At 36.2% G+C, this 16,658-nt stretch overlaps 1 protein-coding gene across 1 annotated transcript; it reads right to left on the reverse strand.

The window, feature by feature from the left end:
• Positions 1-1,964: 1,964 nt before the first annotated feature.
• pou1f1 (POU class 1 homeobox 1) lies at positions 1,965-12,864 on the reverse strand. Its single transcript, XM_051120153.1, has 7 exons — positions 12,294-12,864; positions 7,738-7,887; positions 7,500-7,598; positions 6,272-6,517; positions 4,459-4,623; positions 4,282-4,342; positions 1,965-4,179 (listed from the first exon to the last, which is right to left on the reverse strand). The coding sequence occupies exons 1-7, from the start codon at positions 12,433-12,435 to the stop codon at positions 3,969-3,971; spliced, it is 1,074 nt and encodes a 357-aa protein (XP_050976110.1). The 5' UTR covers positions 12,436-12,864; the 3' UTR covers positions 1,965-3,968.
• Positions 12,865-16,658: the final 3,794 nt, after the last annotated feature.

Below are 16,658 nucleotides of genomic sequence, written 5' to 3' on the forward strand. Positions count from 1 at the left end.
TTTTATTAAACAAAACAGTTAAAATACTGTATTATAAATAGAGTTAATGTACATTACGTATTATAACAGGGCGCCAACGGCCTGATGATTGTTTTTATACTTTACTATGCAATCTAATCCTTGTTTAATATTGAGGAAACAACATTTTATTCTAATATCCACTTAATCTTTAATATTTGGCCATTTCTTTACGACAGAAATGCTACAGCCACTTTAATTTCTTAAATATGTGGACATCAAAACGTGTAATCTCAGAGCTATGGTTTAAACTTTTATTTTGAAATCGCAATGAACTGTTAGCATATTGAGAAATATATTGGTGTATTCTCCCCTGGTGAAAAAAACAGCATATGCTGGTAGCTATTTTTTGCTGGGATCCTGGTTAGGTATGTTTTGATGCTGGTTTAAGCTGGTCTTTAGCTGGTTTAAGCTGGTCCTTTGCTGGTTTATGCTGGTCATGTTGCTGGTCAAGGACCAGCATAAACCAGCAAAGGACCAGCTTAAACCAGCATCAAAACATACCTACCAGCATATGCTGTTTTTTTCACCAGGGCCTGTGTTTGCGTAGGTTTATAAATTATTTACCTTACAAATCTGATGAAATGGCGCACGTTGCGTTCGAAGATGAACCTTTTAATAAACCCAAACTCGCAGCAACATGCAGATACGGAGTTTGAGACGCTCCACCACCCATGTAAATAAACAGTTTATGTAGCAGCATTTACTGTGCCACTCTGAGACGCACGTAACATACGTAGCCTATGCGCATGTAAATACCTGCATCCCATATAAATGAATCGACGCGTTTGTGAATTCACAATAGCTTTATTATAATTTTTAAATGGGTTAAATTTTAAATATATCATGCAGGCTGGGAAAACAAATAATGCGTTTTTATATGGATTCTGGTGTGGAATGCGCCACTTCCGGTGTTTTACCGGTTACTAGACACGGGCAAAATTAATCGAGGAATCTTGACAACATTAGTCGTTATTTTTGTTATCTTCATAACATTACTGTTGAACCACTGATGTCACATGGACACATTTTATCAGTGTACTTACTTGAAGGTGGTAGGTTTCTTGCAGTCAGAATTTGCCTTCCGAAGATGAATGAAGGTCTTGCGAGTTTGGAATGACGTGAGGGTGAGTAATTAATGACAGAATTTTTGGGTGAACTATCCCTTTAAGAGGCTTACTGACAATAAGAGGGTGGCCTGTACTGATCTGTTAAACTTTTAAGCTGTAGTCCAAATGTTATGAACCTCTACAATTGTTCTAATGGCCTTTCAGAGCATTTCATTAAATTAGACATCATTAGTCATAATCATAATGAAACATGATTTTTAAATACGGCCTTAATGAGTTTGTAAAGTGACCTTTCTCAAATGAACCATGGTGCAGTCCATTAATTTTAAAGTAATTTAATGTGGTCTGGATGTGTAACTGCTGCAAGCATTTGTGTATGACTCAAAAACCCCATCAAATACAGAATCTGCTGGAATACATATGAACAAATTCATCATTTTATTGTTTTTATGTATGTTTTTTATTGTATGTTTGTTATGTATGATATATATTGAAAATGTCAAATCCCACCAACATTATCCCAGAGTATACTGTATTTATTGCATTATTAGATCACATTGGGCGGTGAGGGGTGTTTTGCTGACACAGTCAATGGCAGGAGATGATGATCATATAGATCATCGCTCATATCTCTCTGCTGAGAGCGCTTGTGTGCAGGTGAGAGGCTGTACGGCCTCATTATAACTCTGTCAGGAACAATGTAATACTGTAAATAATCCCTCAGTAAAACCCAGCAGAGCTCTGATGATAACACTATACGTACTAGACAACAAATGAATCCAACACATGCCACATACACACATGATAGATGCTTATTTCTCTAGTAAATAAGCGTGGCTAATGACTTGTAGAATAACATGACAAATCAAGCGTGACCACAATATTAGTCATTTATTTGGACAAATTCATCATTTCTGTACATCACAAAAAGGTTTGGTTGCTTCATACAAAACTCTACAGTGCAATGACACATTTCCTTGATATGTTTTCAGACATTTGTAGAATATTTGCATATTTCGCTAATATATTAAACTTAGATTGCAATGCATTTAAATATATTAATGATTAATAAATTATTTTAACTATCTAGATTTTATTTAGCCCTTATAAGCACTTTTAAATCTCTTCAGCCACAAAATCATAATTGTCCCTTTTGAGAGCAAAGAAATTTTATAAATGATTTATAAATTTAATAGCTCAAGTTTAAATTCCAATGAAAGGTTTGCTTAAATTGTCTTATTCATTAAAGCAATAAAAAAAAAAAAAAAAAAAGATAAAATAAAATTGGTCACTAAAGGCACACCTAACAACCTATGTTTTTCTTTAAGCTTCATTGGATTTTGGTTACATTCGGACAGGCGCCTTTTCTAAATGACCCCGATATAGCTTCTCAAAGGGTAAATTTCAACATTTTTTTTAAAAAATGATTGGCCTAGAGAGTCCAGAGAATTGTACTGCAGTGTTTTTTTCCAGATTTACTGAAAAAGTTCAGTTTTCCCCCCTTTGGCCAAGTTCTGTGATTTTTTTTCCTGTGATCTGAGATTGAGCTCTTACATAAGTGTTCAGAGGTTGGCGGAGACATCTCGTTCCATTCAATTTTTTTGATAATTATTGATGTTCACTCCAGAGAATCTTTCTGCACTGGTTTGGTTCCAATCGGGCAAAAAACCTAGGACTAGTTTGTAAAAGTAGATTTTAAAAAAAAATGCGAAATAGCTGAACATTTCGCTGGGCTCATGATCAAATCTGCTGTGCTTTCTGTCCACCGTGAGCCAAGGATTCCAAAGACATAAGACACTTAAGCCTGCGTCTGACAGTTTAGGAGTGTTGAGTGTTTTCGGATTTTTGTCCACTGTAGTGCCCCCTCAGGCCGAGAACGTTGTTGCCAGTGTGAGTACTACCATTCCTCCAAGTTTCAAGTCTCTACGAGGTTTTCACGGTTAGTTTTATATGGAGATTGCTGATCTGTGACCATTCTAACAATTATTTTAGGGTTTCAGCGTTAAGCGCTTGAACCTCTAAAAATAAAATAAAATAAAATGTAAATTTGGGCACTAAAGGCACACCTAACAACCTATGAATGTCTGCATTTGCAATATCAAGCCAAGTGGCATTTATTTTAACCTTTTTAAACAAAACATTTACCAAAATTTGTCAGTTTAATATAAAATAAAATAAAATAAAATACAATTTTGGCACTAAAAACACACCTAACAACCAATGTATGTCATTGCATTTGCCATATCAAGCCAACAAAATAAAATAAAATAAAATAAAATAAAATAAAATAAAATAAAATAAAATAAAATAAAATAAAATAAAATAAAATAAAATAAAATAAAATAAAATGGCATTTATTTTAACAAAACAAAATTTTTTACAAAATTTGTCACCCCTAAAAATCCATGAATGGCATTGATTGACACAAAGTCAAACCTACTCGCATTTATTTTAAAGCATTAATAAAATTTATCAGAATTTTTTTGGGATTGAAATGATAAAAGAGTAGGTGTAAATTATTAAGAGAAAGTATTGTGACACTAAGTATTTGTAAAACATTAGATCATATATTCTTAAATTAGTTCATGTAATTTTCCACACGTGTGAATTTGAGGAGAAATGACTTCATACATCTACTAAAAACACTTTATCAAATGTGAAAATGTTTCATAATGTCATAGCTTGTTGGCACATGTTTGATGTTTGATATTTTGATATGCATGATATAACATGATTCAGACATTTTTAAATGTGTTCAATAGTTTTTAGGGTCACTGCATATCCTCACTCTCTCCTGCTGGTGAATCAGTACAACAAACCCACTCACTGCCAAAGGTCGGTGTTGGTTTTTTGCCTGTAGACAATCACACATCAGGATCTTCAAGGTCTACAGGCCGCAGTCTCTTTGGCCATGAAGGAGCTGTGGTGTAGGCTGGTTTTGACCCTCTTCTCCCTCTGCCGGCGGTTACAGAACCAAACGCGCACCACCTCCTTCTCCAGATGGAGACCCTCCGCCATTCGCACAATCTCCTGAGATGATGGCTTACTCTTCTCCACAAAATTCCTTTCTAAGGCTTCCTTAGCCCCGAGACTGAGGGAGGAAATTAAGAACTAATTAGGTATTAATTAGAGGGAGATGCTGATATAATGGCTTTTGTTTGCTATGTAGGTTTAGTTCAGATTCCCCATTTACCTGATGGTTGTTCTCCGTTTGCGCTTACGCTCATGCATGCCCATCTTCTCATTAAAAAGAGCTGATGGGAGTCACAAATTAGAGCTAGGCTTATGTTTTCATTAAAAACTCAGGGATAATGGTTCGATAGTGATAAATAAATAAATAAATAAATAAATCAGGAGTGTGTTGACTCACCACCGGCTTGCTCAGCCTCCTCCAGCCACTTTGCCAGGATGGATTTGAGCTTGCAGGCGTTTTTGAAGCTGAGCTGCAAGTTCTCGAAGCGGCAGATGGTGGTTTGGCTGAATTCGGAGCCGTGCACCGCCGCCAGGGCTTCACCCACATTGGTCTGTGTGTAACCTGTCAATCAAAGCTAAAAGTTAGGAGAAGTTTTAACCCTTGTGAAAAAAAAAGTGTGGTTAATTGTATTGAATGTGCAATTTTAATGTACTTCAGATCTTAAAAGTATATTTTTAAAAACTATACTTGCAGTCACTAACAGGGAATGTTCTCTATGGCAAGGTTCTTTCAGAAACATTAAATAAGGGATAATGTACATCCAGTTTGTTGTTATGGCAGAGTAAAGCCCGACAGACATATCAGCAGTTGTATAAGACTGAAGAGCTTCATTTTGCAATAACAACCGGCTGCATGTACATTATCCCGCTTATTACATGGCTGCTTGCCACAAAACAAATATACTAAATATATAAACAAAAATAATTAGACATGAAATATTGATTTGAGTTGAAATATGTGAACACCAAGCTTCCGTGAAGAAAGCAGTTGCTAGCAAGTGGCAACAGTGAATGGCGCTGACTGCAGTTACTCGGATGAGCCAGAGCTGTTGCCCGTGAATTGAATCCCATCTCTCCAAAGGTGTTTCAGAGAATTTGGCAGTACATCCAAACAGCCTTACAACTGCAGACCACGTGTAACCACACCAGCCCAGGACCTCCACATCCAGCATCTTCACCTCCAAGATCGTCTGAGACCAGCCACCCGGACAACTGCTGCAACAATCGGTTTGCATAACCAAAGAATTTCTGTACAAACTGTCAGAAACCGTCTCAGGGAGGCTCATCTGCATGCTCGTCGACCTCATCGGGGTCTCGACCTGACTGCAGTTTGTCATCGTAACCGACTTGAGTGGGCAAATGCTCACATTCGATGGTGTCTGGCACTTTGGAGAGTGTTCTCTTCATGGATGAATCCCGGTTTTCACTGTACGGGGCAGATGGCAGACAGCGTGTATGGCGTTGTGTGGGTGAGCGGTTTGCTGATGTCAATGTTGTGGATCACGTGGCCCATGGTGGCTGTGGGGTTATGGTATGGGCAGGCATATGTTATGGACAACGAACACAGGTGCATTTTATTGATGGCATTTTGAATGCACAGAGATACCGTGACAAGATCCTGAGGCCCATTGTTGTGCCATTCATCCACCACCATCACCTCATATTGCAGCATGATAATGCACGGCCCCATGTTGCAAGGATCTGTACACAATTCCTGGAAGCTGAAAACATCCCAGTTCTTGCATGGCCAACATACTCAGCGGACATGGGGGGTGAATAAAGGCCTCCTGTAGCGAATCATTGCATTTTTGTAAGAAAAATATCCATATTTAAAACTAAGAATCGCTTTAGTCTAGCTTGTGCCAAAGGGTCGTACACTGAAGCAGCTCCAGGCGGATAACATATGACATTGGTGTTGCGCATGCACCGCTCAGATGGGATGAATGTGAACGTGCCATGGAGAAAGCACCGGTCACAAATTAGAAATTCAAAATGTGTATTTGTAAAGAATGATGTCTGAAGATTTTGATATAAACCAAGAGGAGACTGGTTTTCCTTTGCTAAAGTAAGGAAACCTTGCTTCCTTTGCTCCTGTAAACAAATTTGTTTTCGCGAGACTCACAGATGCATGCTAAACTAAACAAACTAAGTGATATACTAAGTATTATATATAAAACAGAGATGAACATGGTCCAACTCAGAAGACAAACCTAGTTTGATCCTCCTCAATTTGAAGTCATTGGCAAACTTCTCCAGTTCACGAATCTGAGGTGAGTCCATGTCGGGGGGCTCTTCGAGGGGCCGGCTTTTTCTGCGTAGTTCCTGCTTGATGTCACCTAGGGTGTGTTCGTCCGTGAGCAGGGCCTGGGGCAGCGGCGGTAAGCTGTGGGTCAAAGCACAGGAGCCCCCACCCAAACTGTGCTCTGGGAACTTATAGAGGCGTGGAGCCAGAGCTCCTGCAGGATGACAGCACAGAAATGAAAGCTGCTTGTTAGAAGGAATGATGACTGTTTAAGGATCTGTTAATATCTAACCATTATTTATTTCAAAGACTACAAGGGTGACTAGGACATATTTCAGTACCCTGCTATATATAACTATATTGTGTGTAATTCCAAACACCAACAGATCCAAACAGCCAAAAATAGGATATTTAGTATTAAATAGGCTGTGAAGCAACATTAAGAAAAATTAAATACCTGGAATATTTATTTTTTAAAAATGGCCAGTTTTCCATTTCAGAAGGCAAACGTAAAAAAAAAAAAAAAAAAAAAAAAAAAAAGTCAGTTGAGGCTTTAGTTTTGATAATAAATAGATCTGCATCTCCCTCTAGTGGTTGGATATTTTCAGAGCACTGTTCTCTCTACCTCATAAGACTCCTAAGTATTTTGGTTATGTTTGAAAGGTAGTTGTAATTCAGTATCGACAATTGTACAATCAAAGAAGCATTTGTAATTAAACATAATTGTAATTAATCATTCATAATGATTCTGATACATGGTAAAGACAAAGGTGGTTTACATTTCAGATGTAAATTTAGAGATTAATCATAGAAGTTTTATTTTATTCATTTTTTTTTCATTCATTTTTACATTATGGATCTCTTGTGTACGCATCAGTAAAAAAACTAAAACACACTCACTTTTTATTTCTTGCTACAAACACTAGGTGGAAGCACAAACACACTGAAATTACCTGGTCAACACTCACATTTCTGGTAGTACAAGTCAGAATCACACTAGACACCATACGCGCTGCAGTCATTGTCATGGATAACCATTATTCTCTGATTATATATTATTTATTCTGATTGACTTTGAACTTCTGAAATATGTACATTTGGCTGTTCTGTTTGCCAGCTCTCAACGGGAGTGAAAAAACACTGGATACACGTGAATGTCATGGGGTTGAAAGTTTGGATTTAAGCACAGGTTGTACCTTGCAGTGAGTTGGCTCCGTTGACCATGTTGGCATGAGGCACGCTGCAGGTCTGCAGGATGCGGGTCTGGGAGATGCTGGCAGAGAGCATTTCCTGTGCTGGAGATACGGATCATACATCATTACCGCACTCTCACACACACAAAGTGAATCCTGCATTTCTGTGTGTGTTTATGATGTACAGTAAAACATATGCACAGAAGAGCACTATTTAAATCACCTGCATAACTTGACGTACCTGCCATCATACCGTAGGTGGTCTGCTGGTTGCTATAGTGACATGGGGGCATTGGGTAGTGGAGGCTGGCTGACGCATTGCCCAGCGCAGAAGTGGAGAGGTGCATGTGAGAGCGTTTGGATGACTGGACCAGAGGGAGACCTGAGGGGACTAAACCGGACACTAATATCAGTGATACATCCATGACTGACTGACAGATATAGATAGATAGATCAACAGATAGACAGATGATTGATGGGCAGATAGATTGATAGACAGATGATTGATAGGCAGATGAATAGATAGATAGATAGATAGATAGATAGATAGATAGATAAATAGATAGATAGATGATAGATGACAGACAGATGATAGATAGATAGATAGATAGATAGATAGATAGATAGATAGATAGATAGATGATGGGCAGATGATAGATGACAGACAGATGATATATAGATAGATAGATAGACAGACAGACAGATGATAGATGACAGACAGATGATAGATAGATAGATAGATAGATAGATAGATAGATAGATAGATAGATAGATAGACAGACAGATGATAGATAGATAGATAGATAGATAGATAGATAGATAGATAGATAGATAGATAGATAGATAGATAGATAGATAGACAGGACAGATGATTGATAGACATGATTGATGGGCTGATAGACAGATGATAGATAGATAGATAGATAGATAGATAGATAGATAGATAGATAGATAGATAGATAGATAGATAGATAGATAGATAGATAGATAGATAGATAGATAGATAGATAGATGACAGATAGATGACAGACAGATGATGAATAGATAGATCGATTGATAGATGACAGACAGACAGATGATGGATAGACAGATAGATAGATAGATAGATAGACAGGACAGATGATTGATAGGCAGATAGATGACAGATAGACAGATAGCTAGCTAGATAGAGATAAAGAGATAGACAGACAGACGATAGATAAATAGAAAGACGACAGACAGAAGGATAGATGGTGTCTGTTTTTTTTTTTCCAAAATATTCACTAAAACAAATGATTATTTTGCAATTGAGTCTGTGAATGAAGCACTGCTGCATTTCCTCATCCTCAGAGTCGCATCTCTGCCTAAGGTGACATTTACACAAATAATTCATTATTGCCGTAATAATGAATACCAGATTGCATAATTCCTTCCTTCATCAAATGCATCAGAAAATAAAATTAAACTCATTTAATGAAGGAAAGCAAGTATGTAAATACAGATAATAGTTCTTAATATGCACAGTGACCTCCGGCTGTCAGAGCTGCACAGAACATTCAATTGAATTTGGTTCAGATCAGAGTAAACCCGTGGGTGGTAATCAAACTCAACAAGCTCCAGCTACATCATTTCGAGACCGGCCTCCACTAACACTCATCTCAAGATGAGCTCCTTATATAGGCCGGCCTTGTTCAGCATGCGCAAGTTTGGCATTGAAATGATGCGATCAACCTTTGATCCCTTATTAAAAACACCCATTGCTTTATCCAGAGCGCCAACAGTTAAGTGCTCAGATATACTAACAGCCACATTATGATAAATAACTCTTCAAACTTCGGATAGACGTGAACTCTGACATTGCCAGCTACTTTCCGCAGGTGTAAGCGGGACTGAGTTAACAGAGGGCATATTTGCATGAATAGAAATGCCAAAACATTTCATTTGAGAGTTTTGCATCTTCTGGCTCGGAACCCGAGCTAAATTGCACAGTTCAGTAATTATGCATAAGAACTATGATTTACTATAGCAAACAATGAGCAGAGATTTGACTCAACTCACAGAGTTTCTGACAAGACTTTCGCTAATGCTCTCTCGCGTGTGAGACAAAACTGGGACAAAATAAGTACACGATAATTTAGCCATCAACATGTCAAAGTAATAATATGCCTACTTTGATAATTATCTGCGGAGAAGTAACAGATGTGCAAATTGAGCTGATTAGCCACGTCTACATAATTTTGACTTGCTTCAACAAATTACTGTTTGTCTTGTCTTGCTCTTTTTTAGTATTTCTGAGAAGTGTCACTAAAAACCATTTGACAAAACGTCTTTCAAAAGTTTGGGGTCAGTAAGAAAGAAATTAATAGTTTTACTCAGCAAAGGTGCATTAAATTGATCAACAATTACAGGAGAAGATTTCCATTTCAAATAAATGTTGTTCTTCTAATCAAAGAAACCTGAAATGTATCAGTTTTCAGAAATTATTAATCAGCGCAACTGTTTTCAAACAGCATATAAAAATGAATTCTGAAGAATCGTGACACTGAAGACTGGAGTGATCTATTTTAATAAAACACATTAAAATAGAAAACAGTTGAAATTTTAATATTTTACAATAAACAATACTCTTTCAAAAACATTATTCAATTTTACCTGTCTCTCTGATTGGAATTGCGGCACAGTAAGTGTTTCTAATATAAAAAGACATTGTTCAATGCATTATACTTTTGATTTGGTGATATTTCTCCAAAAACATTTCCCCTGGGATAAAGAGATGTGATCTCTGGAAAGGTCACTTCCTCAGAGTGAGAGTCAGACAGATTGTGAGTGATGACAGCCATGAGGACTGGAGATAATACCAAATAATATGTGAACTTTAGGGTCATATAGACTAGGTCGAAAGGACATCCGCTTATAGTCCGGTGTCTCTCTCTTTCATCACCTTCAGCTTGTTCTGTGTTTTTCATAAAAACCTCCAAGGAAAATATTCCCAATGGACAAATACTGTCAACGCAGAGTTGAGATTGATCTATGAAAGTACAACTTTACAACTTATTTCATATGTAATGTTTGCAACAACTTTCATTTTTGTTTGAGTTTGAGTTGAGTTGAGTTTTTCCATTTGGAAATTTCTCATAAGATAGTGTGTATAGATTTACTTAGTGATATAAGATTTTTGCTTTTAAAGAAATTATTACATTTATTCAGCAAGGATGAATTACACTGTTCAAAAGCGACGAAAAAAGTCATTTATAATGTCAGAAAGAAACTTTCAATAAATACTGTTCTTTGAACTTTCTATTCATCAAAGGCTAAAGAAATCTGTCACAGTTTCAACAGACCTATTAAATAAATGAATTTATTCAGCAAGGATACATCAAATGGTCAAAAGTGACAGACAAGTCATTTATGATGTCAAAAAAAAAGTATTATTTTGAACTTTCTATTCGTGAATGAAAAAAAAAAAACAACAACAGTTTCCACAAAAATATTAGGCAGAACAACTGTTTTGAGCATTAAAAATAATTAGAAATGTTTCTTAAGCAGCAAATCATCATATGTGACCTGGGACTACAAAATCAATCTTAAGCAGCACGTTTTTTTTTTTTTGTTTGCTTGTTTGTTTGTTTTAGCAACAGCCAAAAATGCATTGTATGCGTCAAAATTATTTGATTAATGATTTTTCTTTTATGCCAAAAATCATTAGGTTATTAAGTTAAGATCATGTTCCATGAAGATATTTTGTAAATTTCCTACCAAAACTTAATTTGTGATAAGTAATAGGCGATTTTCTCAATACTTAGATTTTTTTGCACCGATTCCAGATTTTCAAATAGTTCTATCTCGGCCAAATATTGTCCTATCCTAACCAACTAAACACTAAAACCATATGTGAATGGAAAGCTTATTTATTCAGCTTTCAGATGATGTATAAATCTCAATTTCAAAAAATTGACCCTTATGACTGGTTTTGTGGGTTAAGGTCACATATTAGAATGATTTCTAAAGGATCATGTAACACTAAAGACTGGAGTAACGATGCTGAAAATTCAGCTTTGATCACAGGAAAAAATTACTTTTTCAGATATATTACAATTGAAAATTGCAATAATATTTCACTGCTTTTACTGTATTTTTGGTCAAATAAATGCAGTGCTGGTAAGCATAAAAATATAGACCACAAACTTTTGAGTGCTTTTGTCTGCATTTAATTAATTTACAATTTTAACTCCATAATTATAGTGTTCTCAACTGGTTTTGTTTCAAATCGAATATAAACGTAAAAATAAACAAATAAATAAATAAATGAATTTTTGAAACATAGAACAAATACAAGACCAAATATTGCATTAGTATCATTGCCAAATGCCAGATGGATTTGCACCAAAACAGTATACAGCTTTGACACCAACAACAAAAGATAAGCATTTTCTCATCCCTTTAAACAGTTACGAAGAATATTTGATAAGCTATCCTAACTCTGCACAATTATATAGTTAGGCGAGTACCACTTTATATTAGGTGGCCTTAACTACTATGTACTTACATACATGTTTTTATATTGTAGTTATATTTTAAAAAATACTGCCATGTAATTACATTTGTAATTAATTTCTGCAATTACATTTATTGTTACACCCTTAAACCTACTTATACCACTAAATCTGTCCCTAACCTTACCCGTATCCCACCTCAATAGCAGCAAAAGTGTTTTGCAATACAATATGAACGCTTATTTTTTAATGTAAGTAAAAATACCTAATATAAAGTGGGACCCAGCCGAATCATTGTATGATAGTCCAAGAGCATGAGATTTACCTGAAGGCACCATGTTGGCGGTGTGGCTTGTGACGGGCAGGCAGTCTGCAGCTCCGGCGTGATGCATTAGCAGCGGCAGAGCAGCCGAGTCTCCGCTGAGAGTAGTGAAGGAGTCGGTGGTGCTGAAGGCCTGGCAGGTCATGACTCTAGATGTTCACTTACTCGGGGTCTGAGTCCTGCTCGCACGGCATCGGCCCACCTGTGTGACACGAGCTGGGCGTGTGCAGGTATTTATACTGAGCCCCCTCAGACCCCCTCATCCATGTTAATAAGCTCTTGCTGTTAACAAACCATGACGGCCCACTGAGGCAAAGCTCTGGTAATTAGGGCAAAGAGGTGCAATCTGATACTGTCCATTTCCACTGTGTGTGGCTTCCAACAAACACCAGCCACAGCTCTGACAAACCACGGCTTATGTGACTTAAGATTAATTAGCCGTTTCAGGATGCGTTTACATTTACATTTTAGATGCAATGAGGGAATTAGTCTGATTACATAAAAATGGAGTTATCGTTGAATTCATTACACTACCTGTCAAAAGTCTCTTCATAGTCTCTTCTGCTCACCAAGCCTGTATTTATTTGATTAATAATACAGCAAATGCAGCAATATTGTGAAATACTTTTGCTATTTAAAATACCTGCTTTCTATCTGAATATATTTATAAATGTAATTTATTCCTGTGATCAAAGCTAAATTTTCAGCATCATTACTCCAGTCTTCAGTGTCACATTATCCTTCAGAAATCATTCTGATTTGCTGTTCAAGAAACATTTTTATTATTATCATTATCAATATTTAAAACAGTTGAGTATTTTTTTTTAGATAGATAGATAGATAGATAGACAGTGAATCTTCTTTGGTAAATAGAAAGATCCAAAGATCAGCATTTATCCAAAATTTATCTAAAAGCTTGGAGTCAGTATATATATATATATATATAATTTTATTTTAGTTTACTTTTTTAATAGAAATTAATACTTTTATTTAGCAAGGATGCTTTAATTTGATCAAAAGTGATGACAAAGACATTTATGTTACAAAAGATTTCTATTTCTGATAAATCCTGTTCTTCTGAATTTTCAAAGAAACCTGAAAAAGCTGTTTTCAACATAATAATAATAAATGTTTTTTGAGCAGCAAACCAGAATAATAGAATGATTTGTGACTGGACTGGAGTAATGATGCTAAAATTCAGCTTTGAAATCATAGGAATAAATTACATTTTATAAATATATTCAAATATAAAGCAGTTATTTTAAATAGTAAAAATATTTCAGAATTGTACGGTTTTTGCTGTACTTTGGATTAAATAAATGCAAGATTGGTGAGCAGATGAGACTTTTAAAAAACATTAAAAATCTTACTGTTCAAAAACTTTTGACTGGTAGTGTATTTCATGTAGTTTCTCAATTAACGTGAGGTCATAAAAAGTGTATGAAGAATAATTATAGAGAAGCTAAAACATTTAAAATTTTAGATTATTTAACACATATCAGAATGGTGGTGAATTACATAATGCCAAACTGCTTGAAATGTCATCTTAAGCATTCAACCACAATCTTCTTTAAAACAAATATGACAAACATGAGTGAGGTGATGTTTATCTTAAACATCGCAAAACACTGCTGTCAATGTGATATATTTGTGATTTATTCTCACGTCTGTTGTAATATCTGCAGAACAATGTCTCATTTAGTTTAGTGAAACATGCTTTGGCTTGATTCCACACGAGCGTGAGTGTTTACTTGACCGGTGTGTCGCTGGCCATCTGGTCACTGGACAATTAGTTTGTGTCGTGTGTGTTCTGGCACATTCATTTGTTTGTTAAAATAAGCTCCAAAAGCCCTAGTCTTGAGACAGAGATGTTGTGACTTGCTTTATTTGTGATCATCTAAATCACTCTGCTTAGCTGAGCAGGTGCCCATCTGGAGGCTCAGGTACGGCACAATAGTTGACTTCAACACAATATTGGGAGTCTTCATGTTTGTGGCTGAATGACAAATTAATCGCCTGAAGACTATTCTCCCTTTGCATACTGAGGAGGATGTGGTGAATATTTCTCATCTCATCTCAGTTGGCATGGCAGTCGTATGGCAGCCTGGAATTTTTTCCTTTACTTTCTTCAGGCTTCTCACACATAATGGCTGATTAAAAAATACTGCAGAATTGTAAATTATTAAGGTCTTAATCATGGATTTGAGTGATGAAAATGTACCATTATACACATATGTCCACATTTACATGTCATGAGGTCATTTGTGTATTTAAGGTTTAACAAACTTCAGTGCAAAAACTGAGATTGATGATTTGCCTCACACACCCCTGACACAAACTCCAGATTCACTGAATCCAGTGTGGATTCCTATTGAAATGACTTTGTTTTGCCTGCAGGATTTAATTGTACAAAGGCAAACGTGACTGCAACATTAGAGGCCATGTGTGACAGATGTTCTGAAACCGCTGTAAATTTATACAATGGCAGCAAAAGAAATATAATTAAAAATATAGCTGCAAGCAGCGATTACCAAGGTTCAAGTGCTTTAAGACACTTAAAGTCCACTTCCAGAACAACAATTTACAAATAATTTACTCACCCCCTTGTCATTCACAATGTTCATGTCTTTCTGTCTTCAGTCGTAAAGAAATTATGTTTTTTGAGGAAAACATTTCAGCATTTTTCTCCATATAATGGACGGATATGGTGACCTGATTTTGAACTTCCAAAATGCAGTTTAAATGTGGCTTCAAATGATCCCAAATGCAGTTGTAAACAATCCCAGCTGAGAAAAAAGGGTCTTAACTCCCATCTCATGTTCACTCTCAACTTTGAAATCATCCTATGTCACTGTTTTACCTTTTTTGTTAGGGGTGTTTGATCTTCTTTGCATGTTCACTTTGCAAAGACTGGGTCGGTACTTCTGCAGCAATGCAGGATGATTTTGAAATGATTTGAAGTTGAAGTTGAGGGAGAAAATTCGAATGGAGTTTTTCAACATAACCTAACTGTCTTGAGTCTGAATACATAGAGTTCAGGGAGAGAAAGGCAAGACGAGCGTTTGAGATTAAAATGAATATTTTTTTAAATGAAAATAACTGATCGTTTTAAGACCCTTCTTCCTCAGCTGCGATCGTTTTCAACCGCATTTGGGATCGTTTGAAGCTGCATTTAAACTGCATTTTGGAAGTTCAAATTCGTGGACATATAATGGACACCATATCAGTCCATTATATGGAGAAAAATGCTGAAATGTTTTCCTCAAAAAACAATCTCTTTATGACTGAAGAAAGAAAGACATGAATATCTGACAAGGGGGTGAGTACATTATATGTGAATCTTTGTTTTGGAATTGGACTTCTCCTTTAAGCAAATACAGAAAAAGACTTATGTTTAGCAAGTCTGTAACCACCTAAATCAATGATTGAAAAAAAGCATCAAATACAGGTAATTTGCCATAGAAATGTTATGTTTTTTTAACTTTTATGACTGTTATAGTGGCATCTGTGGTCCGATCCCTTTAAAACTTTGCATGCTTGTTTAGAATCACCTGTTGCATGTGCTCACCAGGTCTTGTGAAGTTTTGAGTTTTCCTTTAGGCTTTATAGGATTTTGGGTAAGTTCGGACAGGTCCCTTTTCTAAACAACCCAGTTATAGTTCCCAAAGGGTAAATTTCAACTTTTTTTTTGATAATTATTGACCTAGAGAGTCCAGAGAATTGTACTGCAGTGTTTTATTTTTCAGATTCAGCAAAAAACCTTGGACTAGTTCATAAAAGTAAGTTTTTGACATCTTCTCAATCATTTAAAGAACGATTTGATTGACACAGTGGCTCTAGAGGCAAAGTTGTCCAGAATGAGGAGTTTGATTGTATGATATGAATATCGCGTGACGTACAATAGTTTATACCCTCAAAAAATGCGGTAAACATTTTTGAAATTGGCTCCAGTGGCCAATTTCTTTCAAATTTCTCACAAACCTTTGGAGTCCTGAGTCAAACAGGCCCACCGAGTTTCATTCCAATTGACCTCCATTAACCTTCTCTAACAGGTGCTCAAAATTTGGTCCAAACTTGTGGCACTTTGGACCAAGACTGTGAACACTGATTTTCATGCACTGATTGTGCAATTATAGCCATTTTTATTTTTTCCCCCCTCTTATAGTGCCACCAAGTGACCTCAGACTGAGCTTTTACATAAGTGTTCTGAATTTGGCAGACATATATCTTTCCGTTCAGGAGTTTTATTGAAAGTGGCCCTGCCCCTTTTGAACATTTTGGTGCCCCTTTGTGACAGTGAGTCTAAAGTTCTTTTGTCTCCAGAGAATCTTTCGGCACTGTTTTGGTTCTGAAAAACCTAGGACTAGT

The sequence above is a fragment of the Labeo rohita genome, chromosome 9, assembly GCF_022985175.1.
Source record: "Labeo rohita strain BAU-BD-2019 chromosome 9, IGBB_LRoh.1.0, whole genome shotgun sequence".
In the NCBI taxonomy this organism is placed as follows: Eukaryota; Metazoa; Chordata; class Actinopteri; order Cypriniformes; family Cyprinidae; genus Labeo; species Labeo rohita.